Source organism: Seriola dumerili, unplaced genomic scaffold, assembly GCF_002260705.1.
Source record: "Seriola dumerili isolate Sdu_G_001 unplaced genomic scaffold, Sdu_1.0 BDQW01000068.1, whole genome shotgun sequence".
Taxonomy (NCBI): domain Eukaryota; kingdom Metazoa; phylum Chordata; class Actinopteri; order Carangiformes; family Carangidae; genus Seriola; species Seriola dumerili.
The window spans coordinates 3,647,146-3,675,117 of record NW_019174323.1 but is presented as its reverse complement, the minus strand read 5'-3'; the positions used below and the strand labels follow the sequence as shown (position 1 = coordinate 3,675,117).

General features: G+C 39.4%; 3 protein-coding genes across 4 annotated transcripts; 2 read left to right on the top strand and 1 right to left on the bottom strand.

The window, feature by feature from the left end:
- The first annotated feature begins 1,574 nt into the window (after positions 1-1,574).
- On the top strand, positions 1,575-4,806 carry LOC111220424 (beta-tectorin-like). The gene is made up of 9 exons (XM_022743506.1): positions 1,575-1,641; positions 1,998-2,188; positions 2,396-2,547; positions 2,656-2,728; positions 2,955-3,058; positions 3,168-3,251; positions 3,362-3,524; positions 4,043-4,121; positions 4,733-4,806. The coding sequence occupies exons 1-9, from the start codon at positions 1,575-1,577 to the stop codon at positions 4,804-4,806; spliced, it is 987 nt and encodes a 328-aa protein (XP_022599227.1).
- Positions 4,807-5,626: 820 nt separating this feature from the next.
- On the bottom strand, positions 5,627-15,857 carry LOC111219587 (guanylate cyclase 2G-like). Its single transcript, XM_022742304.1, has 22 exons — positions 15,510-15,857; positions 13,877-14,225; positions 13,655-13,764; positions 12,736-12,912; positions 12,511-12,655; positions 11,886-12,018; positions 11,688-11,791; positions 11,382-11,548; positions 11,144-11,284; positions 10,486-10,569; positions 10,128-10,232; positions 9,859-9,930; positions 9,345-9,501; positions 9,070-9,225; positions 8,137-8,314; positions 7,788-7,928; positions 7,382-7,574; positions 6,832-7,006; positions 6,498-6,596; positions 6,086-6,177; positions 5,886-5,993; positions 5,627-5,722 (listed from the first exon to the last, which is right to left on the bottom strand). The coding sequence occupies exons 1-22, from the start codon at positions 15,855-15,857 to the stop codon at positions 5,627-5,629; spliced, it is 3,330 nt and encodes a 1,109-aa protein (XP_022598025.1).
- Positions 15,858-18,836: 2,979 nt separating this feature from the next.
- On the top strand, positions 18,837-27,744 carry acsl5 (acyl-CoA synthetase long chain family member 5). Of its 2 annotated transcripts, none has more exons than XM_022742674.1 (21): positions 18,837-18,905; positions 19,627-19,792; positions 20,043-20,154; positions 21,140-21,204; positions 21,295-21,396; positions 21,489-21,588; positions 21,987-22,165; positions 22,325-22,357; positions 22,449-22,500; positions 23,204-23,277; positions 23,400-23,477; positions 23,585-23,719; positions 23,822-23,956; positions 24,044-24,139; positions 24,671-24,743; positions 25,011-25,099; positions 25,496-25,612; positions 26,338-26,481; positions 26,602-26,703; positions 27,071-27,142; positions 27,590-27,744. In XM_022742674.1, the coding sequence occupies exons 2-21, from the start codon at positions 19,637-19,639 to the stop codon at positions 27,725-27,727; spliced, it is 2,052 nt and encodes a 683-aa protein (XP_022598395.1). In that variant the 5' UTR covers positions 18,837-18,905; positions 19,627-19,636; the 3' UTR covers positions 27,728-27,744. The 2 variants fall into 2 exon arrangements, with proteins under 2 accessions (XP_022598395.1, XP_022598396.1); XM_022742675.1 differs by having other exon boundaries at positions 18,841-18,891.
- The last annotated feature ends 228 nt before the right edge of the window (positions 27,745-27,972 follow it).

Here is a 27,972-nt window from a genome sequence, read left to right as displayed (position 1 = left end):
CCATACATGTCTGTTTGCACTATTTAGCTTCCTAAATGGTTTTCTGTTCTTGAGCGTTTTTGGCCAAGAGGACAAAGAGAAACAGGGCCGTCTGTTTCTCTGTTTACCTCAGGCTCTGTCCTCAGAAGTTGGACGTGACCTTAAAGATAAAGATAGAGATGTTGTAACACATTTACATGTGTCTCTTGTAAAAGCGATGTATCGTGAGAGATTCATTGGCTTAAAGAATAGTTTGACATTTTGGGAAATATTCGCTTTGGGGCAGAGTGTTAGATGAAAAGATTGGTACCACTTTCATATCTTTCTGTTAAATATAACGGATAAGGCTACAGCCAGGAGCTGGCTAGCTTAGCTTAGCATAATGACTGGAAATGGGGAAAGAGCTAGGCTGGCTCTGTCCAAAGGTTAAAAAAAAAAGCTCACAAATTAACACATTGTATCTTGTTCGTTTAATTCATACAGTGGAAAATCAACAATTTGCTGGTTCACACAAGGTTATGTGGCAGATAGTCTTGCACATAACCCCTGTAAAACAGTGAATTGTCATTTCTACACTTTAGGTTTTTGTTATGGATTAAGCAAACAAGATTTAATGTATGTTAATTAGCTTTAGAGGGCCTGGTGGGTGGTTTTTGTTAAATTTAGACAGAGCCAGGCTAGCTGTTTCCCCCTGTATCCAGTCTTAATACTAAGCTAAGCTATCCTGATATGAAAGTGATACTGATTTTCTCATCAACTCTCTACCAGAAAGTGAATAAACATATTTCCCAAAATGTCAAATCTCTGCTTTGAATAAAGGATATAAGGAATCATGGATAAAAATCTACCAATTCCTGCAGTTTTTTTTTACTCTGTTAAGGGATTAAATAAATACATACAATTTAAAAAAATGGGAGACATTTGTTAATTCTAATAAGATATAAATTGTAATGGGATAAAAAGAGGCTACAACTCTATTTGAATAGTCTTTTTCACAGCTTTGTTGGCAAAGCTAGTAATGATACACAATGCGAGTCTGTGAGCTCCGTATTGATCTTAAAGTTGTGAAAACTTCTGTCTTGTCTTCCTCTGCCATTGTGATGCTGCTAATGAAATGCATTCCTTGCCTACCTACAAGTCATAACTGTGTGGTATTCACTGCATAAAATTGGCAATTTTCTGTATGCACATCTCTAGAAAAAGGTGACTTAAGCACCCCAAGTGCTAATCCTGTGAGACACTGGTCATTTGAAAGTCAATGTCTGAGCAGCACAGAGAGCTTTTGTGAGCAGCCCCACAATAGAGCTCTTAAACCAGTCCAGCCAGGGGGGAGAAGTGGAGATGGGAGAATGGGGGAGAGTTGATTACCCTTACCTGTGACAGTATAAAATGCCTCCTCAAGTTGTCAGCATGTGAGTGGTAGAGTCACTGGTGCTGGTGACCTGTCGAAGAGCCATGTGGATCCTCTGACATCAGACTAGACCAAAGTGTTTTTTCCTCACAGGTGAGTTTTTTTTGATAGATTTACATCATTATACATTATCCTTAAATATTCTGTCATTGCTAATTCTTTAATCTCTCTGCAGCATCACACTATGGACTTTCTTTGTGCACTATTAGTGCTGTTGCCTGTTGCATGGACCTGCTCTCCCCAAAAAGCAGGTAACAACTCTGTGGCACAAAGATTAGTAGGTGCTTCATACGTTTGAATCATCAAAAAACACTGGATGTCCAACAGATTTCACACATTCCAAGTAATTATTTGTCAGGTTTATTGAGAGTTTTACTGGTGCAAGATTTCATCAAACTCATTGAACATTATCTTGATTCAGATAAGAAAAAACTCCACACAAAAATTATATAAACATTAGCAGAAGCAGTAGAAGTGCAATATGGAGAAACAGAATGACAATATTAAGTAAATCAAGTACTAATACTTGAGGACTATTAATAAGTGTAATAAGCTAAGTAAATAATTTCCAAAGTCTCTATATCTCTATATTTTCGTCTTTTTTCAGACTATGTTATGGTGTCATGTTTCCCCAACGCTATCATTGCCAATGTCCCAGAGTGTCCTTACGGCTGGGAGATCGATCAGTTATCCCTGGGTGGTGTCTGTTACTCTGGAATTCACAGCCCGGGCTACTACCGCTTCATCATCCCAGACCTAACACCTAAAAACCACTCGTACTGCGGCACACAGTCTGAGGTGACACACCAACCACTATAAATTCCATTTACCTCCATTATATTAAGACGCAGATCTCACAGGCTGACATCTCAAAAGTAAAACTGAGGGTATCTGCATGGCTGGATAAACGGTTGAACGGACCCTTTTATTATTAGAAAATGATTGAAAGCAAAAGTCCATGTTATTCGTATTCCTTCTGATGTTGATATCTATTGTTCCCTATAGTACATGCCCGGCAAAGACCCAAAGTACATCTTCTATAACTCCATCGTGTCCAACGATACTTCGCTCACAGTCAGAAACCAGCCGGTCAACTACACCTTCAGCTGCATGTACCGAGCAGCCTACCTGGTAAACAATGCAGTCTTCAGCCAAAGGTAAGCATCAGTCCAGGACGTGAAGCGACTGCAGTCACCGTGTGGATGACATGTGCATTCTAACCCAATGACTTGCAGCGCTTTTACTAAACCCTCTGCTTTTTCCAGAGTGGCTACAGTTTATGTCAACAACGGGAGTTTAGGCACTTTTAGGTCACAGTTGTCTATGAACGTGTTCACGGTGAGTAGCTGCTCAAAGATTCACTTTCTCCAGTGGAAGGCTTTTTTCGACATGTATAATGTAATGATGCTATTTTTAGATGTGTTGTATAGCAAATGCTGTGCAGAATAGCTGTCTGGAAAAATGAAGGTATAATTAACAGGTATTTGGTGTATGAGTACAACCCCTTATGGTCATGAGATGCACAGTCAGATGAGGAAAAACAAAAAATGAATATATTTTCTAGAATTCAAAGTTCCTGTATGCCAAGGATGCTCCCTATGTGATCGACACGTCTGAGATTGGCTCTGAAGTTTTTATTGGGATCGAGGCAAAAGGACTTAGTAACAGGTATATTAGATCATTTCAAATAATATCAAAATTCTGAATTCATAAATTCAGAATTTTGAAGGTTAGATATCCTCAAATTTCTAATCAAAGTTCATCATTTACCTTTCAGATTCAAAGTTGTAATAAACAACTGCTGGGCCACTCCTACTCCTTACTCAACAGACAGGAAGAGGTGGAGTCTCATCATTAACAGGTAGTTAAATAAAAGGATGAATTAAATTGAATTTAAAGACAGTTTAGATATGTCGTATTATATTCCACTTTTTTATTGTAATTGTTGATATAATTACCGTTTTCCAACAGCTGCTCCTCCGACAACACTGTGACTATTTTTGAAAATGCCAAAGACAGCCGCTCCATGTTCAAGTTCAACTCATTCCGCTTCCAAAGGCTGGAGAAGGTGTCCACTGTCTGGCTCCACTGTGAGGTCCAGGTTTGTGATGGAGAGAGGCTTGTCTGTCAGCCAGTGAGTACAAAACCTTAAAACATTAAAGCACTGAAAAATGTCCCCATTTACTTATTCTTCTTTTCCAATAAGCCTTTTTCACAGCAGACATTTTTGACTTGTCATAGTGGGAGAGGCACAGGTGGTACTAATAACATTAACAATAGCTCTGTTCTGTTGTCATGATAGCGAGAGTGCGTGTTCAGCACCAGGAGCCTGAAACCAAAGCAGCTAAATGAAATTCACCCGTCATTGATTTTATTATTTACACCAATGTTTTTCCTGCTCTGACGTCAGAATGTCTTCCATTTAAATGCCTTCACTTCACTAAGGGAGGTGATGATAGTGCTAGTAAAGCCCTTCCCAAAACTGTTACACAATAAACATGAAGCTGATTACAGGGACAAATAAACCAAATAGAAAATTCCGTATGTTGAATACGTTTTTAGTTCTATTTTACAACATGTCATGGTCTGTATCCAGACACAAGAGGCCACATTTCTTTTGTTGTTACTTTTGTCTTTGTTTGCTTCCTGCAGGGCCCCTGCTCTGTGAGAAGTCTATTGTCGGAGGCAGATCCAAGTGGGGGGATCCTCACTACTGAGTTTCACATTAAAGGTACAGTCCAACATGTTGCCTATACATACTGTGATAAAGGCTAAACAAATAGATAAATGAGCCATTGTCAGCTCACTTATTTCAAATTAAGATGCACCAAAAGCCAACTAATGTGTAGTGTGATGTACAGTATTGTTTTTGTGTCTTGACAGGTAATGGATCTTCCAATAATGGGCACATAACAGGTAAAAACATGTGATGTAGTAACTGTGATAAAAATGTATTTGAACTCTAACTCCAAGTCCCCCCATGACCGACATTTCATTCATTCAGATATTGCTCAGTTCAGCTGTCCCATGTATTTTCTGTAGAACTCTGGTGTGTCTGGTGGGGGACTTTGTTTTTGAATTCTTTGGCTTAAAGATTAATGAATTTAAATATATAGAGTCTAGCTAGACTCTCTCTGTCTCTCTATATATATAGAGTCTAACACTCAAATCAGACTGTAAAATTTCTTAAATTGCAGAATGCAGTTTGCAAAAACCTTTAGATCCCTAGAACAATGTTGATGACATTACGTCAGTGGCTATGGCTCAGATGATGTTTTTGAACACAGTTTCTCCTTCACTGCTGTTTGCTCCACTGTATTTTGCTTTTTCTTTTCCTCACAGGCGCCTCACTGTTCATCCTGCTGGTCCTCGTGATAAACACATGTTGTGATTTAGTAAATGGATCAAGAATGTAGTAAATATTTCATTTTCATTCACACAACATTCATTTACATAAACTAAACGCACACACACTGAGGGGAGTGTCACCCAGGACTCAGGGAGTGTATGGTTACAGTCCCCCCCCCCACACACACAGAAATGAATGTTTGTCTCATTTTCTCAGATATTATTTGTAATTAGCACATTTATTCACACTGTGGATAACCTTTTTTAAGTTACATACATTATTTCACTGCTTCCGCCAATAAATATGAATTGAAAATTAAAACAACACATCCATTGTGTGATCCCTTTTGTTTAAAATTATACATAAAGTCATAGTTAGTCTCTTGTCCACTAAGAACGGTTTACAATAAGCATATCTCTCACACTGAGACACTATGCAACCTTTATGAGTTATTACAAAATCCACTTAACAATGATTCAGCAATTTCACAGATACATTCCAGTTAATTCTACCACACTTGCAATGTTTGAAAACAAATAAACAATTTTATTCCGTTCAGAAATTAAAACCAAAGTCTCAACATAACAGCAACACAATAAAAATTTAAACATTTTATAAATACCATTGATACAAATTCAAAAAGTATCTTTAGCCTCCTGTATCAAGAGTCTGAAAGCACAAGTGTTGTAATCCAGGCTATAATTGCTTCTCATGACGTCAATGTTTTGTGTTTTAACTCCAATCTTCTTCCTCTTTTTGTCGCCAGTCCTCTTCTTAAGTGGAGGAAATAAACTTGTTTTGCATGGCCTTCTGTGAGACCATGAATTGTCATTTCCATATATTCCCACTTATTTATCCAATACATGGTCAGAATATCCACTTGTTCTTTAAATTTGCACTACAGGAATCAGGGCCTCTGTCATGTGACCTTTGGTCAGGGTTTTCTGGGCCTTTCTCTCAGCAGCTCTGGCCACTACTGGTTTCTTGAACAGAGATAACAGGTCAAAAATAACAGGTCAAAAAACGGTTTACATACAATACTACAGTATATACAGCATACTGACTGTGATACAAAGTTCTTGACTTGTCTGTGCTGCCTGATTAACAAAACAGGGACTGTCATGTATGTTTTATTTCTGACTGTACCTCTGTTTGTAGTTTGAGACTGTCAGTAGGTGGAGAACTGTGAGCCATAAGTGGAGGATTAAATAAATGTTTGCTCAGCAACCAGTAGGTCTTATGAGACCCTTTACCCTGTCATGGACACAAACACACTGGTCAAAAACATGTCAAACATAGGCTGTACATCTTATTGAAAAACACACAGATTTTTTACTGTAAGTCACCTTCATTTCAATTTCTCCTCTTTCCTCCAGCTCAAAAGATCCAGCCCGGACAAGAATGTCTGCAGTGCATTGAGATATGTGAATCTTCAGGGCTGTGTAAAACATACATTAGTGTTAAAGCTTTAAACACATAGGACAGTTGAAAAATGTCATAAACCTTGAATATGTGTAGCAAATTTATGGCAATCTATCCAACAGTTATTGATATATGTCTCTCTGGACCAAAATGGTGGACCGACCGTCCATTTAACAAATGCACCATCACTTCTCTAGGATTCATTCATTCAATACACTCCCACTTACACTCATAATGAAACTATATTTATTTAAAGTCTTATGCGGAGGGTTTAAAAAATGAAATTATAACGCTGATGGTCTCAGAATAAATACAGCAAAGCTTCAGTTCACTCACGTAGGCTGTTACTTTCCATCCGAGAAGCCATGTTCACTGTGTCTCCAAACAGACAGTAGCGAGGCATAGTGGTGCCAACCACTCCAGCAACCACTGGCCCTACAAAACCCAAACAAACTGTCTTTATGGATTTTTGAAATTCTGAAATGTCAAATGTTTAATGTACAAACTTCAACAAAGGTCTTGCCCACCATTAAGTCATGAGGGCAAATTTAACCACAAAGTTAACCAATTCCACCTCTTCCAAATACCTTCCAAAAGAAATGAGGCAGCAGCAAAAGCAAATTTTTTTGATGAGATTTAACTGGTTTAGTTAGTTGGTACTGTCTTTTACCAGAGTGTATTCCAATGCGAATTGAAAGACTCTCAGTAGGCATATGGCGGATTCTGAAGACCTTGATGGCACTCAGGAAATGCAGAGCCATTGTAGATATTTCCAACGCGTGCTTATTGCCATTGCTGATAGGTAGACCACTGGCTACCATATATGCATCACCAATTGTTTCCACCTAGTAAAGAGAGAAAGAGAAAGTTTTACAGACAATTTTTAAAGTAATGATGATTTGAATAATGTTTTTTTTTTTATATTTTTAAACCAGCACAACTAAATTAAAACAATTTAAAAGGTGCAATGTGCAATTAAATTTAAAAAATCTTAAAAAGCATTTTAAGATTTAACATTTCACTTTTTTGGAAATGTGCCTGTTAGCTTTTTAGGTTAGGTTAGATTAATATTACTCTTGTGTCTGTATGGTAAATGTAAAGCTATCTATCTGCAGTAAAAATGAAACATATAACAGAGATATTCAAGTCACCAACAAACTAATGTCTCATCTAAAATGCATACTGCTGAAAGAGAATCAAAATCTGTTGTTTTGTCATACTTTGTAGACATCGTACATCTTGATTATGTCGTCAAAGAGGCTATAGAGGTCGTTCAGGAACGTGACCACCTCCATCGCAGAGCTGACAGAGCACATGGACGTAAAACCCACGATATCGGAGAAGAAAATGGTCACCATCTCGTAGCTTTGCGGCTCCACCGACTTCCCCGCCATTAGCTGATCAGCAATGTACCTACAACCATTGAGACAACAGCGCTGACAAGGTAAGGGTTTCGGATTCTACTCGCTTGTTGATGTAGTCATGGATGCCCATCTAACTGGTGGCACTGTGGTCATATTTTTTGAATGGGGTTAACATGAATTGCTTATTTCATCCATTTCATGACTGACAGCATTAGACAAAATATGATATTGATCATTTTGATGCAGTTACATCTGGTGGTACCTTGGTAACATGCTGGACAGAAGCTTGTCTGCTCGGGCCTTCTCTGCTGTGAGCTGATTGGTCCTCTCCTCCACCACCTCCTCCAAGTGATTTGCATATTTCTCCAACTTATCCACCATATTATCCAGTATATTTGCATGACTACAGTACAGAAAATCATGATCACCTCCGTTAAGGAGTTTCTGGTCGAGTTTGTTCATTAGTTTGCAGGAAATCTCAAAATTTTGGTAAATTTTGCTGAAATTCATTGGAAAGTAAATATTTGGGTCAAGGTACAAGTGATTATTTTTGGGGCCTAAATGAGAGACAGGGAGAACAATTTATTTTCTCACAGTATTTTGAGTCTTACCTGTCTGGGCTGGTGTCCTTCAGCTGTCTCCGTATCAACCCAAAAGGTGGTCGGTGATCAGGGTTTTCACTCCAGCAGACCCTCAGCAATGTGTTGATGTTGTCATCACACAGCTGCTCAGACAGCCCCGGTCGGAGGAGTTCCCCTTGGCAAGGCGTCCGCAACTGCCTAATAATCTCTGGAGAAAACATATAGCAAGAAGCAGGAATTGTTGTGTTAGAATTTGGGGATTTTGAGCTTAGATATTTTTAATCATGTTCTGTGGTAATGTTGGTCTGTAAGCCTGCTAAAGTAAGACTGAGAACATGGTAGACATTATGCTAGGCAGAATGTTTGCGCTTTCATTGTGATCATTTAGTACTAAAGCACATCTTTGTGGTTTTTTTGCATAGTGCAGCCAATCACTGGCTCCAGAAAAGCTTAGCTTGTACTGTTAGGCTACTGTTAATTCAGTCAATGCACATGGCAAATTTTAGAGGGAAGACGCAAAGAACTGTCTCCATGTGATGAAAATGTTTCAGCTTGGGGAAAAGTTGGTGTGTTACTCGTTCAGTCAGAGCTCTGTGAAAGCCTTGGCTGAATATAAACACAACCACACTCCTACAGACATGTCTGCTGTGTCTGTTGCTAACTAGCTTACAGCTATGATGTCGTTAGCTAACTTGGCAACATCCTTTGATACATTTTGCGCAATGAGGTAAGGTGAAAGTGCACTTCGCTCTCAGTCTGAGCACACCTTAAGTCCTTTTATTTCCTATTTTCAATTTAATGTAGTTTAACTTTATTTAATTTCCAGCCTCTTGTGTAACATTTTTGTGTCTTGCCTTTGTTTGGACTATTTTCAGTCAGTCAGGTAGATTTCAGACTAACTGTCCAGAGAGGTAAATTTAAATGTAATAGACTGATGATCTGACTTTGGTATTTCTGCCTCACCTTTGGGCTCCAGGTTGACGTCATAGTATGGGCCAGCCTTAGAGTTGTACATGAGTTCCCACATGATGATGGCAAAGCTGTAGACATCACCTTTGGGCGTCCCTTTGGCCGGGACACCAACTTGTCTCAGAAGCTCAGGGGCTGTCCAGTACATCTCTACAACAACAGTTAGGTTCTAATTACTTCAAACATTTTACTTCCTCGTGGTTTGATAATCATAAATGTAAATATATTTAAGATGAAATCTATATCACAATGTGAGTCCACACATTGACCTTCATAATTGGGGTTTTCCAGTGAGATTATTTTGTTTTTGAACTCCCACAGTCCGAAGCCAGAGAGTTTGATCTGGAGTCGACTATCCACCAGACATGTGTTTGGTTTCAGGTTCCCATGAAATTTCAGGTTACTCTTGTGAATGAACTCCATTCCCTAATTCACAAATAAACAGATTTAAACCATGAAAAGTTAGACATTATAATGTATTTTCATAATTTTGCCAAATAAAAGTCAAAAATCAGTCGTAGCCAATACAGTAACTGTAGTTTGTCTGTTTTAAGGGTCAGTAACCGAATTTCAGTTTAAAATTTTGGACATATTTTTTGCATTTTTGTTTTACACTGGATACAACAGGTCAACATCAAGACTTATGCCCCATTTCTAAAGTCCTGGTTACAGCCCCGTGTAGTTTTGTGAAACTTGTGAAACTGTATTAAACGATTTAGGTGTCTTTCCAACAACTAACTTGTGGCAGTAACTTAAAGATGCTGCATAAATGAATTGACTCACATTTACAATGTCATAAGCAAAAGAGAGTTTAAACATCCCATCCAGATCAACATCTGAAGCCTTTAAAACATCCTGCAGGAAAAATAATGATACCAAAGAGTAAATAACAGTATGCAAAATTAGGTTTTTCAAACAATTCATAATGGGGTAGAGTGACAAGGTTTAAGAGAAGTGAAAACAAGCATTTCCAAGAAGCATGTCTACAGTGATGCTTTACAACATGAAGTAAACATATCTGTATCTCACTTGGTACAGGTTGCTACACTAACCTTCAGGCTGCCCTTCTTGCAGTACTGGGTGACCAAACAGACATTTGGTGGTTCGTTGCACACACCAAAGAACTGCACCAAGTTCTCATGTTTCATCTCTTTCATCTGTCTTAAAGAGGTTAAGATGGTTAGGCACACAATATTATCATTTCATGGATGAACAAAAATATTCATCGTCACTTTTAAGCTAAAAATTAGTTTGAGTTTGTTTCGTCTCTGACATCTTATGAACATTACATGTGGCTCTGTTTAATTAGTTATAATTTAGCTGGATTTTATGATACAAATAAATACAAAAAAATAAGAACCGAAAAAAAAAAAAAATATGTTTGGTCTAGAACAACGTGAGGAACTTAACCACACTGAACTCCATGATAATTGAAGGCTTCTGGAAATTACAGCTAACATGGTTCTTGATGTACTTGATGGCCACTTGATTCCCCTGTAAGGAAATGAAAAATGACATTAGCCAGACGGAGGTAGACTTTTATTTGTCTTGACCTACAATGACTTTTGTCATTTTGTGGATTCAATCAAAGACACACGTAAGTCTGTCGGATTGATGTATTAGATATCTGAGGACTCCTCAGACAAACAGCAATGTGTTGATAAAATCTGCACCCGTAACACACAGTTTAATGAAAAAGATTATATTGGTTTCACTTTGTGTGAGTTACTCAGTTTGCTGACTTTATCAGGCCTTTTCCACAACAAGAACCCCCATAAGGTCTAGGTTCAAGCTTCTGCCTTGATTGATTTGATTTAGGTTTTTGGATTGAATTTGGATTTACATCCTGAGCATACTGAAAGTTAGGTTTAGGAACTTGGCCTCAAAGTGGAGGAATTTGCAGAGGAAACAAACAGAATCCATCACAATTACTGTCTTTACGTTCCTGCAATGTAAAAGGCCAATAAGACTCTTCCATACTTCTACCATTAATCTGTGATTGCCAGTTGTGGCCATTGTTCATACAAAGTTAAACAGAGTCATTTTAAACTTTGAATAACACTGGTACCTGATAGAGACCTATTGTGGTGTAGACAGTTTCCCTCCCTGTCTTGTCCTTCAGGCCGTAGCTGTTGTTGGAGAAATTAGACTGAGAACCCCCACTCCCGCTCTGACTGTTTGTGGTGCTTAGAGATAAAGCCTGAAATCCCTGGAGGAGACACAAATACACCAAACACGCATGTGAAAACAAACACACACATAAACATTCGTTGAGCGGACAACACATCTTTCTTTAGTGCTCATACCAAGGGCTCCCTGATAATGGTGATGTCGCTGTAGTTGATGAGCCACCAGCAGGAGTCATCGAGCCTCGTCTGGAGTCGTAACTTTTGCTGAATGAGGATCCCGATGCACAAAACCGCAAGCACACCGACCACGGGGAAGGTCACAAGCAGGGCCAGCAGGGTGATGTCTGTGTCCCATCAAGACAGTAAATAATGAAGGTGGTTAGCTTGGCCTGAGTGTAGAGTATGAACTCCTATAAAAGAGGGTTTTGTGGTTAGTGTTGGTTTAAAATGAAGCATTTCTGGTAAGTCAGTTTGCTAGTTTACCACTGATCAGCCATTCACAGGCTTCATTGTTGAAACCACATTCTGGTTTGTCAGAAGGAGGTCGTCCTTTGGGCCAAACCACAGAAGCAAACATGGATGTTGGTCTGAAATGACATTTTTTTTTTGTATTTGATGATGGAAAACATCTTATCAAAGATAAAATCAAAAACAGTTTGATAGTATAAATGTGTTTGTTACCGGATATTTTTGGTGTGACTGTCAAAATGGAGAATTGGCACAAACTTGGTGTCTCCTGGATGCTGCAGGTCATAAATGGAATAGTCCACATTTCGCTCCCCGTCCTCGTCAAAGTGGACCAGTCCTGAGGCACCTGTGGCGACAAACCGTTACTGCATCAAACTGTCTTTGCAAATGATGTGCTACCCTTGTGTTTGAGTGTTTGGGTAGAGGGTTAGGGCATGATACAACCTTTTAAAAAAGTTTTAGCTTGACATATCTGTCTGTGAGATTTCCGCCTCCAGAGATGGAACTACTTTCGACCAAAAACATAGTCCCAATATGAAAACAGTTTACAGCGAGTTCTGTTGATAACCCAGAGCAATTAGGACAATGTTTCTATAAAGAGATATTGCTGTGTTTTTTATATCAAGTTAATTGCGGGGAGCACCATAAACAGTATTGCATTACTATTTGCATGAACTGGCCCTTTAATGCATCTTTAGTTTTGATATGGTTATTCAACACACTAGCTAATGACACAAGAAGTCTACACTAGGAAAAGCAAAGCAGTGGGTTTAGTGTAAAAAGTGTTTATGGACTTTGCGTACTTGGCGTTGCAGTATTTATTAAAGCAGCTACCAACCATAAAATCGAATGTTGCTTTTATTTTTCAGTCTCTGCAACAGCTCCCGCCCATCACGAGGGTCTTTCTCGTCTTTGAGGACTTCCTTCAGCCCCATTGCATAGATAAGCACGGCGTCATGCAGGTAGGCCGCGTATGGGCTCACCTGAAATAGCAGAAATTAATGTGAAAATGTTTACATTGCAACACCCTCATAATATATGTGTGAGCATCAGGGGTGCTTACCTCTTTTATAGATGTCAGGTTGCTCCTGAATGGGTGTCCTTTCAGTCTTTCAAAAACTCGCTCAAAGAAGTCATAATACTCGTAGCCTTCGTAGGGTTTCTGGCCAATGATAAAGGCCATGTCAAAAGCTCTCATGGTAGCCTGGTCTATGTTCATGGCATATTTCCACAAGTTATCCTGCTCAGGGAAAAAAGATTCATATGACATACATGCAAAACAGATTACTATAGAGATATGGAAGTTTGATCATTTGATAGGAAAGATTTAACTTCAGACTGTACATATGTGGACAACAAGCTGTCTAATTAAACAAAATAAGTGTCTCTACACTGCAGTGCAAAAACAATGGATGGATCAACTGCTGAGGGTGCTGACTCTTTCCCGAGACCCATTAGCTTTAGCACAATATAAAGTGCAATTTTAAGACTCCTTTCACTAGATTATCATTTTAAAACGAGTCAGATGGAAACTTTAAAAAGTCAGCTGGAGATGGCATTTTCAAACAACCTAGTGGAGCTAACGTTAGTTTAATTAGCTTGCTGGCTACAGCTGGTAATATCTGCCAACGACAGTCAGCGCTCGCAGGCTAGAAATAAGGAACCTGCTTTTGTCAGCCTCTAGAACCAGTGGACCTGTTCTATCCAACGTGACTAACTACTACTACTTAAAAAATGACAGCTCTTATGGAATCATATGCAGACTGGTAGGTGCTAAGATGCTTTAAAGGATAGCCTCGCTGTTCACAACAAGTAAGATATAATAGTAATAGAATACAATAATGAAGATGTTTTAATAAGAGAAGATAAAATATTGACGCAAAATGACATAAAACAAGACAGCCATTCAAATGTTTTTTTTTTTAGCCCCGCCCCCGTGTAACTGTGTTTTTTAAGGTTTTACTCACCACAGTGCCACTGACCTCAAAATGCTGCACCAGGAAAAACACGTAATCACCGTTCATCAGTCCCTGTCGTGCAGCCTCCAGCAACAGAGCCATCGAGTCCTCTTTGTTCGACAGCACCACAATTACTGGAGGACGGAGGGTCACAGGACAGCAGGACATGTTATAAATACATAAACAGTAGCGAAATCAAAGGTAAAAATGTGGTTATACGTGGTTACACAGAAATACGTTTCCCACCTCTGGCGACTGTCGAGATGTACTTCATATTTCGATAAATGAGCTGAGGATTGCTGGTGTCAAACTGGACGGCTGCAGTCAGTTTGAATTTAGCCCTCAGTGGACCCTCGACCGTTTTCCACAGGGCATCCACTTTGTCCCAGGTGTTTGAGTCTAATCCCCCTCCGATCATCGCCACATGACTCCACCCGAAGAACTCCAGTGTCTTCACCAGGACCTCTGAGCTTCTCCTAAGAGGGGGAATGATTTTGATGTAGGAGTCATAGATATCGCTGTTGTCCATTTTGGAGGATTGTCCAACAAAGCCGAACATGGGGATGTTCCATGTTGATGCGATGAGACCAGTGACCTAAAAAGCAGCAGTAATGTGCAGTAAAGACTGTAAATCTCAAGTTCAGTTTATTAGGAAGGGACAGGGAAAGTGCAGGGATCTCTGCATCAAATATTTATACATTTTTTTCATTTAAATCTTATTTAGATTAATCTTTATTTCTTCCTGTTTATGTTTTTTTCCCCATTATGACAGGGACAAGGTAATAACATGGACTAATGCTGCATACCCCAACATTTATAGCATAAGGTAATGTAGCTTTCAATGCCCATTCCTAAATGGTTTTTAATGTAAATACACACAGCTCCACAGGGCTGAAACACTTTACTTAACTACAGTGACAATAATGTCATATAAAGATAATTACTATTATTCAAGTAAAGTATTGAAGTATTATTACTACTGATTTAAACATTCACAGTATGCCATAGTTGGACAGGTAAAACTCGGGATGTTTGATAATACGTCCAAAATAATCATATTTTACATTATATTTTATATAACTCATGTAAAAAAATTTAATATGCAAAGTAACTGCTAACTAGCTGTGTCAGATAAACGTAGCGGAGTACAAAGTATCATGTTTCCCTCTGTAATGTACTGGAGTAGAAGTAATCTGTACTTAAGTACAGTCCTTGAGTAAGTGTACTTTGTTACTTTCCACCTTCCAACAGCACCTGATCATCTCCTGACAGGTGTTTCTGTTTTTGTCTACCACAAGCTGAATAACAGCCTCTCATTATGATGTAATACAGTTCAACAACACAAACTACAGCCTCCAAAATGATCACACAGTTGAATCAACACTTCTCTGTACCACTTTCCGATAAGGCACCATTTATAAAGGGTTTATTAATTAAGCTGTAATTAATCAATTTATTGATGTTAATAAATAATTTACTAATGCTTTATACATCCTTTATAAAACCTTAATTAGAACAACTTCTGAGTTGCCAGACTGCGGAAAATCCTCCTTCATCATGACACTGTGCTCGTCTTTTTTAACTCTAACTGTAATGTCATTAATGAGACCTCTCCTCTGGACTATTTGAATTAGAAATCCTTTATAGATGGTGCCTTATCAGAAAGTGTTACCCACCTGTCACCGAAAACTTAAACTTAATAACCTTATAACTTATAACCTCCATGAAGGTATAGCATTAGTTTTATCTACATGTTCCTAATAAACTGGCAGTTGGCTTGTAAACTGAAGAGAATTTGACTAAGCACAGAAACCCTCCAACGCATCAGTTACCATTTTCCATTTTTACACACATCACGTCACATCAGAAGAGTTCATACCTCGGCCTCTCCTGGACACGCTGGACCAAAGAGCGCAGACACGTTGTCTTTCCATACTTGCTGAATGAATCCTCCCAGGGAAACTTTGGGATTACAGTCTGTGTCTGTGTACACAAAATCCAGACTGTAGTTCCCCAGGAAGGAGGGATTTGAGTTCACCTTCTCCACGGCTATCTGCATGGCCGAGCCCAGCCGCAGGGCGCTGAAGGGGAAGGACGTGTTCCAGGGAACCTGGAAGCCAATGAGCAGCTTTTGTGGCTGAGACCCATTTGTGCTGTTATTAATGGCAGCAGCAGCAGCAGCAGCAGTTAACATAAGTGTGAAGTGAAGCACCAATGTGTGGCTCATGCCAGAAAAATGTACCACCCTCGACATACCTCTCATATTATTAGTTGTTTGATGCTACAGGGCTTAAATACCCAACTTCCCTGGTGATGCTGGGCAGATGTTTAGGGAGGAGACAATGTAAATATGAGGATGAGAGTGGGAGGTACAAAGAGGCATTAAGTCATCAGTGTGTCCTACACCAGACTGTATGTTCTTGTAAACTCGTGTTGTATAATATCCCATCATTAAATTCAGTGGATGTCTTCAGAGAAAACAGACCACTACTCTTAAAGTATAGTGCTTACAGTAAAGAGTAGAATTACATCTGTATTTGGGCTGCAACTAACTCTATTAATAGATTAATACCTTAGCTTCAAAAATGCTCTTTTTTCTTTTCCAACGTGACATCTACAGATGTCTTTTTTTGTCTGATCATCAGTGCAAAACACAAAGATATTCAGTTTGAATTATAAAACAGGAAAATGAATGAAATCTTCATATTAAAAGCTGAGCTTTTTTTAATACCTAGAAATGACTGACAAAAGAGCGACTATAATAATAACTGACCAGTCGTGGCAGCTTTAACCTGTGTAGTTTGATGGCTCATGTGTAACTTTTACTCTAGGCCGAATCTTTGATTTTATTGTGTAACACTAATTAAGTCAGATTTGTCAAGATAAGCCCCTGATTAGTATATCAAGTATGTTTAGTATAGATTAGTTTATCAAGTATAGATCAGTAAATTTCAAAGGCACCACATCTGGTCTGCCTTTAGTAATCGCTCATAAATCCAGTATCAAAGTTCATCACAGTCTTTTTATCTCTAAAAGGGACAAACTTCCACTGCATGCAAACACACGCGCACACACACACACACACACACACACACACACACACACACAAACAGAAGAGGGGGGAGTGGAAAATGACTATAGACTGTTTTATTGACAGAACGTGAGCTAATTTAATTAAGAAAATAATGTTTTAAAAGGCAAAAGCCAAAGTGAGAACTGTGCTGTAGATCTCCTGGGAGTGTTATCTGCAGGAACAAGGCGAGGCTGGCAGGCTGAGCCTTGTTGGGTGCAGAGGAGTTGCTCACACCTGTGTGCAGTTTAAAGGTGCTAATGACGACAGGTGGGCAGATTGTACATTAGTGGTGTTGCTGGCTTCAGCTGCTTTTTCCCCAGGTGATCTCTGCTCAGCCTGGCCCCAAACCGCCTCTGCTAATCCCACCAGGTAACTTCTCAAATCTTCTCCTAATGAACCTTTACCTTCATCTCACTGTCCTGCAGAATCAAAGCCTTCACACAAGAAAACATGTTGGGAGTTCAGCTTTGTGTTTGTGCTCTGTTGAGTGAATATATGAAGCTTAGAGAGGATAAGTGTTTGTCCAAATGTAATCTATGTATCTGTCCTTCACTTAAAGTTGAAAAAGAAACTCATCTAACAACTTTTCAAACACATGATTAATTAGGGATGATTCATTTTTCAAGAAATTATATAAGTGTTGGGAAGACACACATACCACAGACGGTTTCTCTCTTGCAAATACAAAAGTTGAATTCAAAAGCAGAGAAAATGCAGCATTCAAATCGATACTGAGTGGTTTTGTTGCTGCAAATGTTTTGCTTTGTCTCTGTAATCACTGTGCTTAGGTGTCATTCAGCTGGTTTCTCTCAGTCTGGTGTTCAGCTTCAAATAACACAGACAGAGAGGCTGTACTGAATCTGATGACACGTTTCTCACACAAACAAGTAAATATATTTAAAGTTTTGTTTTTCAATCAGGCTAACATTGGTAACGGTGTTAAGGTGTTGTCTTTTGAGAGTGAGCGCGCAGATCTGGGGCCAGTTTATCAAAGATAGACTTTGTCTTAATTCAAACTACAATAATAGTCAGCCTTCAGATGTCTGAATTCATCTGTTGCACAACGCTGTCTAGTTCTTGACTGTCCTAATCAGGACTAATTTGCTATCAGTTCTGGGTAACTTGAGGCTTCTCCTGAAGTGAAGTTTAAAAAAAAAAAAACACGGCTCCTTTCACTTCAGCAGAATGATTGTGTTGTGGAAGAGTCCAACAGTTATAAGGACATTTCACTTAGAAAAGTCAGCAAAAGATTGTTAACAATACAATAAACCTGAACACAGCAGGATTGTGTTGTACCAGCTGTTTGAAGCCTAAACACAAACTTGGTGAAGGATTTATATTCCTTCCAAAGTTCTTCAAACTAGTGATTTTCTATATCAGGTTGGACCACTTAGAATGTCCTGGGCTGTTGTTGCATTAGACTGCATTCATTTTAGTGACATCTACCTATTAATGAACTGGCAACTGAGTTACACAGCAGTGAGGGGACATCGTCAGTAGTTTTCACTTGTCCTAAGAAACTGTCCTCGTCCTCACGGAGTTGGCAAAAATATGGAGTCCTGTCACTTTAAGAAGCCACAGCATCACAGGTCTGCAGGGCTCTGAGATTTTGTGTTACTGGATGTCTTTGTGAAACTGTACAGAGGTTAAACTCACTAAAACTGTAAATAACCTCTCTACCGTTTGTCTAAACTAATGTAATTTGTTGTGACACTCCACATGTTATTTACATGCCATGATAAAGGGTAGATAAGAGTGATGACTTTTCAGCAGCTGCAGCATCTTGGTCTTCTCAGACATTGCCTCAGATAAAGTGTTAAGTTTATCTGGACTGAAATCAAAGTCATTTATTGGTCAAAGCTTTTGTAAAATGCATAATATACACCTATAATATAATGACACATACTGTGCTCGTGTTTGTTTTTTTTGTTTTTTCGTTTTTTTTTTTTTTTTTTTTTTTTTTTTTTTTTTTTTTTTTTAAATCAGTGGAGGTAATGGTGGTCAAGGTTCAAAGGTTCATTTTAACTGTCAGACTTTTTTTTTTTTTTTTTTTTTTTCTTTTTAGTTTTCAATCTGTGTGTGTCGCCCTTCAGAGCAGCAGAAGAGGCTCTGCTGTGCACACACACTCCACCACACACCTGCCTGTCAACTAGCAGCTGAGAGGAACACCTGAGAGGACCAACAGCAGGTAGGAGAGCCAAGGTAACGTAATGCAACGCTCACTTTAACCGACCTATTCTGTCAGCAGGGTCCATTCTTACCAACTCATAATGGATTTATCAGATGAGTGTTGTATGGCAGCCAAAAAACTGATTATTCTGCACTGAAATTAAAACTATTGGTTGGTATAGTGTTTTTATTGTGACTTTTGCCACCAGTTTCATGCATATTTAATTAGCATGTTATTTTTAAATGCTGTCAATGGCCACGCAAATGCCATAAAACATGCTTGATATGATGTTATAAAATAGTTGACCTTGATCTTTTGTAGTTCACAACTATGACACATGATCCCATATGTCTCAAAGGTTAAGAACTTTATTTTATGTTTATTAAGATGGGGGGTGGAGGGGGGGTAAAATCATTTATAATGTCTTCATGTATTATCTTATTATCTTTATCTCATGCAGAATTGGTTTAACAGTAGTTTCACTCATTGCCAATGTATGTAAATACTCAAATGTCAAGTTAAGGCTGGACTGTAATGTTGTAAGCTTTCATGGGTTGGACTCTATCTTGAGTGATTAGAAAGAAACTGTTGCTCAAGTTATATTGACTTTGACCTCAAGTGATTGCGGAGGAAACATTTAAGAGCTGTGTCAAGGAGCCGAGCATTGCATAATAGGACTATATATCTTCAATATGGAAAAGTTTTTAGACTGAAATTGACTTTATTCATCAGCCTCTCTCTGCATCCCAGCAGACTTGGCACCATGGAATTCCTTATCCAGTTGCTGTTCTCCCCTCTCCCGACCCCGGCCATCATCTCGCTGTTTGCACTGGCAGCCGCCACCCTGTTTTACCTCAACACACGACCCAGTCCGCTCCGCAGCCCGACTGACCTCAAACACCAAACTCTGGGGATCAAGGTATAGAGTGCCGAACTGTCAGGTTTTTCGTGCATTCATGAATGTGTCTGTGACTGGGCATGCTGATATTCTGTTGTGAAGTGGAAATGGCGAATAGTGACATGTCATTTCACAGCTTTATCCCTGGAATAATGGGTTGTATAGCAGACAGGAATTATTGATGAGCATTTCTATGGAGGTTCACGTCACTGTATGAAGTTAAGCATGTTTAACAGTTCACCAGTGAAGTGCTTCTGCTTGACGTCCTCAGGATGGAGCAAGAAAGACTGCTTTGCTTGAAGGCAACAACAACCTGATGTCGTTCTGCTACGAAGACGCCAAGACCATCTATGAGGTTTTTCAGAGGGGGCTGAGAGTTTCAGGTGATGACAACTTTCTTGACTTTCTCTTACTGAGGCTTCTCACAGGTGGGCCTTCATGCTACCAGCCGCCTATTAGTGTTTCTGTGATACTCAGAGCAGTTTATGAAACTTCTCCTTTATCACTTGTAAGCCATTCCATTTAAATCAGTGGCCATCTACACATTTGTTATCTTTTTGAAGTTTCACCCTCCACTGTGTAAATTCCATTAGGATGCTGAAGTCAGTGAGTCTGGCCAAGCAAATAGTCTCCAAGTACAAACAACTTCAGTAAATTTAAGAACAAATCATTATACTCAGCTGACTAGGCTGAGCCATCATTGTCACTAGCTTTTAACAGTGGATGCACAGCACATTACTTGTTCTTTTAAAGGCTAATGAAAACCTGTGAAAGCCACAGGAACATACATACTGTGATTACTGTTGCAGCAGAGCTAGTAACCTTATGTGTAGTGCTTGTATAGGCTGAACTGAACGTAGCGGCTTGAACCAGCAACAGACTGAACATGGTACTGAACTGTAAACGGTGAGACTGAGCGCTGAACATTGTGAATGGTGATGCATTCACTGACCATTTGTACTGAAGAGCATTTTTGATGGTTGCTGCGAGCACTTCAGATTATCCTCGGCAAAGGGAATTTGTAATTTACACCATGGTTCCTGTACAAACGATATAATAAGATGGTAAATGGTGAGCCCTAGAACTTTTTCCTCATATTTCCAGTCTTTACGGTAAGCTAAGCTAATCATCTCTTTGTTGTAGCCTCATATTTAATGTGCAGAGGTATGGTATCAATTATTCTATTTAACCCTCTGCAAGAAAGTAAATAAACCTATTTCCCAAAAATATTCTTCACATAAAGGGGCTCATGGTCAGTTGAAACATCTAATCTATTAGATTAAACTCTTTTTTTTTTTTATTATTATTATGATGATGATAATAATACAGTGCATGTAGTTTGATGTTGGCTCCATGTCTTGTTTGCAGGTAATGGACCCTGCTTGGGCTACAGAAAACCAGGAAGGCCGTACCAGTGGCTGAAGTACAAACAGGTAAAACATCCATCATCATTAGTAAACATGGAGAACATGGCCCGCTGTGAATTTCAACTCACCTTCTTACTCCACTTCCTCTTGATGAAGGTGTCTGACAGGGCGGAGCACCTGGGGTCAGGGCTGCTTCACAGAGGCCTGAAGCCAGACCAGGACACTTTTATTGGCATCTTTGCCCAGAACAGACCAGAAGTAAGTGATGTCTTGGTGTTCGTTTTTGTAAAGAGGTCACTTTCAGTTTGACCTGCAGTACATGCCTTTTAGCTTCTTGTTTTCGTTCGCAGTGGATTATTGGTGAACTGGCTTGTTACACCTACTCCATGGTAGCAGTTCCCCTGTACGACACCCTGGGTCCTGAGGCTCTCGTGTTCATTATCGACCGAGGTAATTGGAGCTTCTCTCTGCCCTCTTAATGCTGCTAATTACAGAGCCGGGTCGGAGTCCAGTACCTCTCTGGTCCCCACAGGGATTTGTATCGAGAGTGCTCTAATCTCCTCTCACTTAGTTATTACACCCTCTCCTTCAATCTGTGCTTTTTTTTTTCTTCTCCTTTTTTTATCTGATCACTTCTGGACAATTTATCACAACATAAAGAGCATGACTGTTACTGTAAATCTGCTGTTATAATGCTGCTGGTCTGGCTTTTATGAATCCTGTTATTCTATGAATCTTAACAGTGTTGACATACTTGCCTCATAACGGCACTGGTGTCAACTTGCCACTTATTTGCACTATATAAATTTTACTGGCGATATGACTCAATCTTTCTTTCTTTCTCTCAGCGGAGATCTCCACAGTGCTTTGTGACAACCAAAATAAAGCAGAAACCCTGCTGCAGAACCGGGAAAAAGGCCAGAGTCCCGTTCTCAAAACTATCGTCATCATGGACCCTTTCAACTCAGAGTTGGTCGAGAGAGGAACCAAGTGTGGGGTGGACATCGTGTCCATGCAGGATGTGGAGGTAATGGCATGCTGAGCACAAACAAGTGGTAACTGGTGACTCATTCCTCACTGGCGTCATCTGGAGAATGAAGAATTGTTTTAGATCTGTATTTGCAACTGTTGCTGTTCGAAGAAGCACAAACATTATTGGAAACACGTTTTGTTTTTTGTTCCCCAGGCTCTGGGGAAAAGTAATCTTCAAAAGCCAAGTGTAAGTTTCTGATATATCCATGTAATTGGTTTTAATGAGATTTAACAAGCTGCATGCTGCTCTGATGGTGCTGCTTTCATGTCCCCAACAGCCACCAAAGCCAGAGGACCTCAGTATTGTTTGCTTCACCAGTGGCACAACAGGTGATTTTTTTTTTTTTTATTTTTATTTTTATTTTTTTAAAAGGGGATTTTATTTCATCTGCAGGGTTTGCTTTTTTTTTTTTTTTTTTTTTTTTATAAATCAAAGAGGATGAAAAAGAACTTCACTAAAAACAACCCTGTGCCTCCATGATGTTTTGAATCCCAAATGTGACTGCACACAATGAGCTGTGTGATCATGAAAAGCAAGAGCAGCCATGGTTGAGTTTCACTTTGGTCACGCTTGAGAGGGGAGGCCAGTGTTCGTCAAATGGTCCAGACTGAAATATCCCAGCTACTATTTGATGGATAGCCGTGAAAATTTGTGCACACACACACATTTCATGGTCCCCAGAGGATGAGTTCTAATGACTTTGGTGATCCCCTGACGTTTCTTCTCATGCCACCACGAGGTTGACATGTGGCTATTTGAGTGAAATGTCAACAAATATCGGATGAACTTCCATTTTTAAAATTTGACGCACACATCCATGGCCCCCTCAAGTGTTTATGCCAGTTAGCAAATAGTAGCTAAGATGTTTAATTTGGGGAAACTTGTATGCATGTTAGCTCGCTGACGTTGCTGCTAGCATGGTTGTAGTAGCCTTATTAAATGCTATATTTACATCACTTGTGTTCCAAAGGCTTTACCTGGAATTAATTGTCTGTCTTAAAGGGCAAAATATTTTCTGTATTTAATTCTCAGGAGACCCCAAGGGAGCAATGCTGACCCATGAGAATGTGGTGTCTAATGCAGCAGGTGTTGTCAAAAGCTTTGAGGTACCTATGATTTTAAAATTGGTACAGTTATATGTATGAATCCTCATGCTAATTTCAAATGTTTTGAAGTGGAAACTTATTGTCAATACTAGCTTTGCTAACAGACTGTGTGTGTCCCACAGACGTCAGTTGTTCCAAGTACCCAGGATGTCAGCATTTCATTTCTGCCTTTAGCTCACATGTTTGAGAGAGTTGTCCAGGTAAGAACTTGATCAGATCATAAAAGCGTGTTTACAATCCTTGTCTGTAAATGAGACTTTAGAGCATCCCTTAATGTGTTTCTTTAATGACTTGTCTGATCTTGCAGACAGTGATGTACGGTTCTGGTGCTAAGGTGGGATTCTTCCAGGGTGACATCAGACTGCTGCCAGATGACATGAAAACCCTGCAGCCCACCATTTTCCCAGTCGTTCCACGGCTTCTCAACCGTGTCTATGACAAAGTTAGTAGACACAACATCCCTGCCTCATGTCTTTCTGCTTTAAACATCAACTCAAAATTTCCAGTTTCTTTCATTTCAAATTTTTTATTTATTTTTATTTAGGTCCAGAGTGGAGCCAAGACGCCTTTCAAGAAATGGCTTCTGAACTTTGCTGTGGAGAGGAAATACGCCGAAGTCAAGGAGGGCATCATCAGGAACAACAGCATGTGGGACAAGCTCATCTTCCACAAAGTTCAGGTACTACTTCTGTTCAAACAAATGCAGATTATGTGACACAAACGACACAAATGCACTGAGAGTAAAAGTGCTTAACCTTGACTGTAGGAGTCTTTGGGGGGACGTGTGAGGGTCATGGTGACTGGAGCAGCTCCCATATCTCCCTCTGTGCTCAACTTCCTCAGGGCTTCTCTGGGCTGCCAGGTAATAAATACTATAATAAATAGGCAATCTGTTGACATGGAAGTGTGTTGTTGTTGTTGTTGTTGTTGTTGTTGTTCCCCCCCCCCCTCCATTAGCAGGTTATGTTTACTTGACCTTGAATCACTTTTTCTTTTTTTTTTTTTTTTTTTTTTTTTAAATAAAAGATGTCAGTTTAAGAATTCTTCTTCCCACTTAAACATGCACACTCCCTTAACTCTTAAAGCTAAATTCAGTACACAAAAGGCAGTATTTTCTGGGCTCTAATTTTGCTGCTTCTATTTGCAAACAAATTGGAAGGTTTTCAAGAAAATTGACCCAGTTCCTAAATCGTTCGTATGATGTCTGAACTTAGGTAAACTCGGAAGCGTCTCCAACAAAACACTGCTACAGTAATGCGTGTGTGTGGCGTGTGGGTGTTTGGGGAGTAGAGGGTTGCACAACAGTGACCAGCTGGTGCTGATTGCTTCATGTTGTCATGATAACCTGGTCGCACTGCTCTCACTCCACTTTGATCTGACTGGTACGCTTTAGATCTTTGAGGCATATGGTCAGACAGAGTGCACGGCCGGCTGCACCTTCACCATGCCGGGAGACGCCACTTCAGGTACGTAGTTCAGAGGCAACCTGAGTTCAACCTCCACTGTTTATATTAAACTCAAATCTGACTCATTTTTAAGTGCTTCGACATTAAAATAGAAATTACATTTTATTAATTAAATTATGCAGACAATTCATTGTTTGTTCCCTCCTTGCTAAATGTATTCAAAGAAATGCTCTGAAAACTGGTGCAGTATTTAAATAACTCATGGTACACATGAGTGACCAAACATAAGCCTTCATTGCCTTTTTTTTTTTTTTTTTTTAACCACAGGACATGTTGGCGTGCCACTGCCTTGTAATATTGTGAAGTTGGTGGATGTTGAAGAAATGAACTACTTTGGTTCAAATGGTGAAGGGGAGGTAAGTTTATGCAACTTCAAAAGGTTGGGTTCGGGTTACTCAAGTGGACAGATCGCATTAACTTATGCTGAATTTGCTATTAGCACTTCCACTTCCAGAAAACTTAAAAATGTGGTGATTCTCTGGCAAGTTCTGGAGGTATAATTAGTGGCTCTTCCTCTGTGGTGTCTAATTGGCTTTATGGACATTTAATGATATCCATGAGAAGTGCATGTCATTCTCTGTTCACATTTGACTGTTTCTCAAACATCAAAACTTTTTTTTTTTTTTTTTGAAAATCCATAATTATAGATTCCAATGTTTTTAAAAGCTGCAGGAATATACAATGCTAAGAAGGTTTAAAGTAATGGTCCTATTCATCTTGCTCTGTATTTTTATTTTTTTTTACTTTTCCAGGTCTGTATCAAGGGTAGAAATGTGTTCAAAGGGTACTTGAAGGACCCAGAGAAGACAGAAGAGGCTTTGGATAAAGATGGTTGGCTCCACACTGGGGACATTGGAAAATGGCTTCCGGTAAGAGAAGCCAGTGCAATTCTTCTTTTCCCCTTCACCACTACATATAAATGAGTCAAGCGACTGGTGCCATCCACAAACCTGGAGCAGAAGGGCTTGTGGTTGTACTTATTCAGAGGGTATGAAGTTCAGTGTTTGAAGAAAATGGCTATCAAGTAGAATCAAAGGGTTTTTATAATTTTAAGTTTTGCAGAACAGATGATTTTATCTATCTTTTGGGATCATTAATTTCTAGTTCCCTGGAAGGCAATGTCTTTACTGTGGGGGATGGAGGGAGGGAGGTGCTCTGTCTGGCACATAAAACCACATCTTGCCCTGTTTTTACATTTTGGATTTTGCTATGATTAAACAATATAACAAATTGGTGAGCTTTAGTGGTACTGACAGACATAAGTGGTATAAACTTCTCATCTTTTGGCAAGAAAGAAAATAAGTGCTTTACCCAAGTGTTCAACTGTTCAAGTAGGTCAGTAGGTATACTCTTAAATTGATCCTGACACTTTATAATTTAACAGATCTGAAATAATCTGTAAAACTTCCATCTTGCTTTTGTTTAGTGAGACATGGCAACGCAATATTAAACATTTAATGAGGTAATAAACGATTTGCTCATGGTCAAAAGTGCTTAATTTTGCCATAAAAGGTAGAAAACTGTGGAAATCATTAATGTTCATACAGCAAAAATACAAAGACTGAAGTAGTTTCTGGAATCTGTTTGGTGCCAGACTGGAGTTCTGAAAATCATCGACCGGAAGAAGAATATCTTCAAGCTGGCTCAGGGGGAGTACATCGCTCCAGAGAAGATTGAGAATGTGTATGTACGCAGTGGACCTGTGGCCCAAGTGTTTGTGCATGGAGACAGCCTACAGGTATGTCAAACCCAGTGTCTTCAGTCTGTGCGTACACAGCTCAACCACTCAGTCCCTCTGGTAATAACAGCTGCTTCTTTTTTTTTTTTTTTTTTTTTTTTTTTTTTTTTTGGTATGTAGTCTTGCCTGGTTGCCATTGTGGTCCCCGATCCCGAGGTCCTGCCGGGTTTTGCCAACAATCTGGGGTGCCAAGGCTCCATTGAAGAACTCTGCAAAAACACAGTAATGTGTTTTTCTTTCCTGCTCTTACACATGTTTGTAGAGGGGCCTTTCTCCTCTTAATAACTCTAACAGATAATCTGGGGTCACTATAAACTATAATACTGTATAAATGTCTCCTCAGGCTTACTTTTATACTCAAACTCCAGCGAAAGAATATCTGCAGTAAACCCAGTCATTAACACTAAAAGAAGCCAGTTGGACTGGTCTTGCACACTCGCTGTAAAACCCATAAGGAACAATGTCTGCAAATCTAATTGAATATTCAAAAAGTAGAGTAGTGTTGAATTGTTTTTCAGCTAAAGAATGACTTATTGGACTGCTTCTGATTTTTTTTTTTTTTTTTTTTTTTTTTTTTTTTTTGTTACAGGAAATTAAGAAAGCCATCCTTTCAGACATGACCAAACTGGGTAAAGAAGCAGGGCTCAAGTCCTTTGAGCAGGTAACAGCTCCTTGTGAATTCCCCAAGTGAAACAACTGTGTAGTCTGCAAGTTTTCCTGATAATCTGACTTGCACAGTTATCGGTAATTGTGCAATTCCAAATTAAAGAAATGAATCATGCTAATTATTCTGCATAGAGTTGTGCTAGGACAAATTCTCACTTAACACAAGAAGTAAACTAAAACTTTAGGAGGTCATTAACATTTGAGCCCAGATTTCCTTCTGCTACACATTTCCCAAAACCTGCCTCAGTTCCCCCTCTAGTGGTTAGAATGAGCACTTTCTGCCTTAAAGGACAAACCTTTGACTCATTCCCTTTCCTCACAACCACAAATCCCCCTTCTCTACTTTTTATGCCTACTTTCTTGTCTTGTTTCATGTTGGTCATCTATTTTTTTTTTTTTTTTTTTTTTTTTTTTTTTTTTTCTCCTCCTCCTCCCTCTGCAGGTGAAGGATTTGTACCTCCATCCAGAGCAGTTCACCATTGAGAACGGTCTGTTAACTCCCACACTCAAGGCCAAGAGGGCCGAGCTCAAAGCTCTCTTCCAGCCGCAGATCGACAAACTGTACGCTAACGTCCAATAAATGGAATGAACAAACGCCACCAACCTACCTGTTTTTGTCTTTGGAGTCTGATTAAAACATGAATCAATTCACCTATTGTGCACTAGCCTTCCTAAATGTCCATAAAGAGACCGATCCGCTGTGTGTTTTGGCTTTCATGGCACGAGGCCTGAGTCACCTGAGACAATGAGGTTCTGTTAAACTCGTCTTCATGCTGTGAAGTGCAGTTCGGGGGTGAGCTGGACAGACTCCTTGGCTACAACCTG

Coding starts and splice junctions, on each gene's coding strand:
- LOC111220424 (XM_022743506.1), top strand. CDS start 1,575: ATGGACTTTCTTTGTGCACTATTAGTGCTGTTGCCTGTTGCATGGACC. Junction 1,642..1,997: donor CTGCTCTCCCCAAAAAGCAG/GTAACAACTCTG, acceptor GTCTTTTTTCAG/ACTATGTTATGGTGTCATGT. Junction 2,548..2,655: donor AATGCAGTCTTCAGCCAAAG/GTAAGCATCAGT, acceptor TGCTTTTTCCAG/AGTGGCTACAGTTTATGTCA.
- LOC111219587 (XM_022742304.1), bottom strand. CDS start 15,857: ATGAGCCACACATTGGTGCTTCACTTCACACTTATGTTAACTGCTGCT. Junction 11,285..11,381: donor CCATTATCAGGGAGCCCTTG/GTATGAGCACTA, acceptor TGTCTCCTCCAG/GGATTTCAGGCTTTATCTCT. Junction 9,502..9,858: donor TTGCTTATGACATTGTAAAT/GTGAGTCAATTC, acceptor TTTGTGAATTAG/GGAATGGAGTTCATTCACAA.
- acsl5 (XM_022742674.1), top strand. CDS start 19,637: ATGGAATTCCTTATCCAGTTGCTGTTCTCCCCTCTCCCGACCCCGGCC. Junction 20,155..21,139: donor GAGGGGGCTGAGAGTTTCAG/GTGATGACAACT, acceptor TCTTGTTTGCAG/GTAATGGACCCTGCTTGGGC. Junction 23,478..23,584: donor TGTTTGAGAGAGTTGTCCAG/GTAAGAACTTGA, acceptor CTGATCTTGCAG/ACAGTGATGTACGGTTCTGG.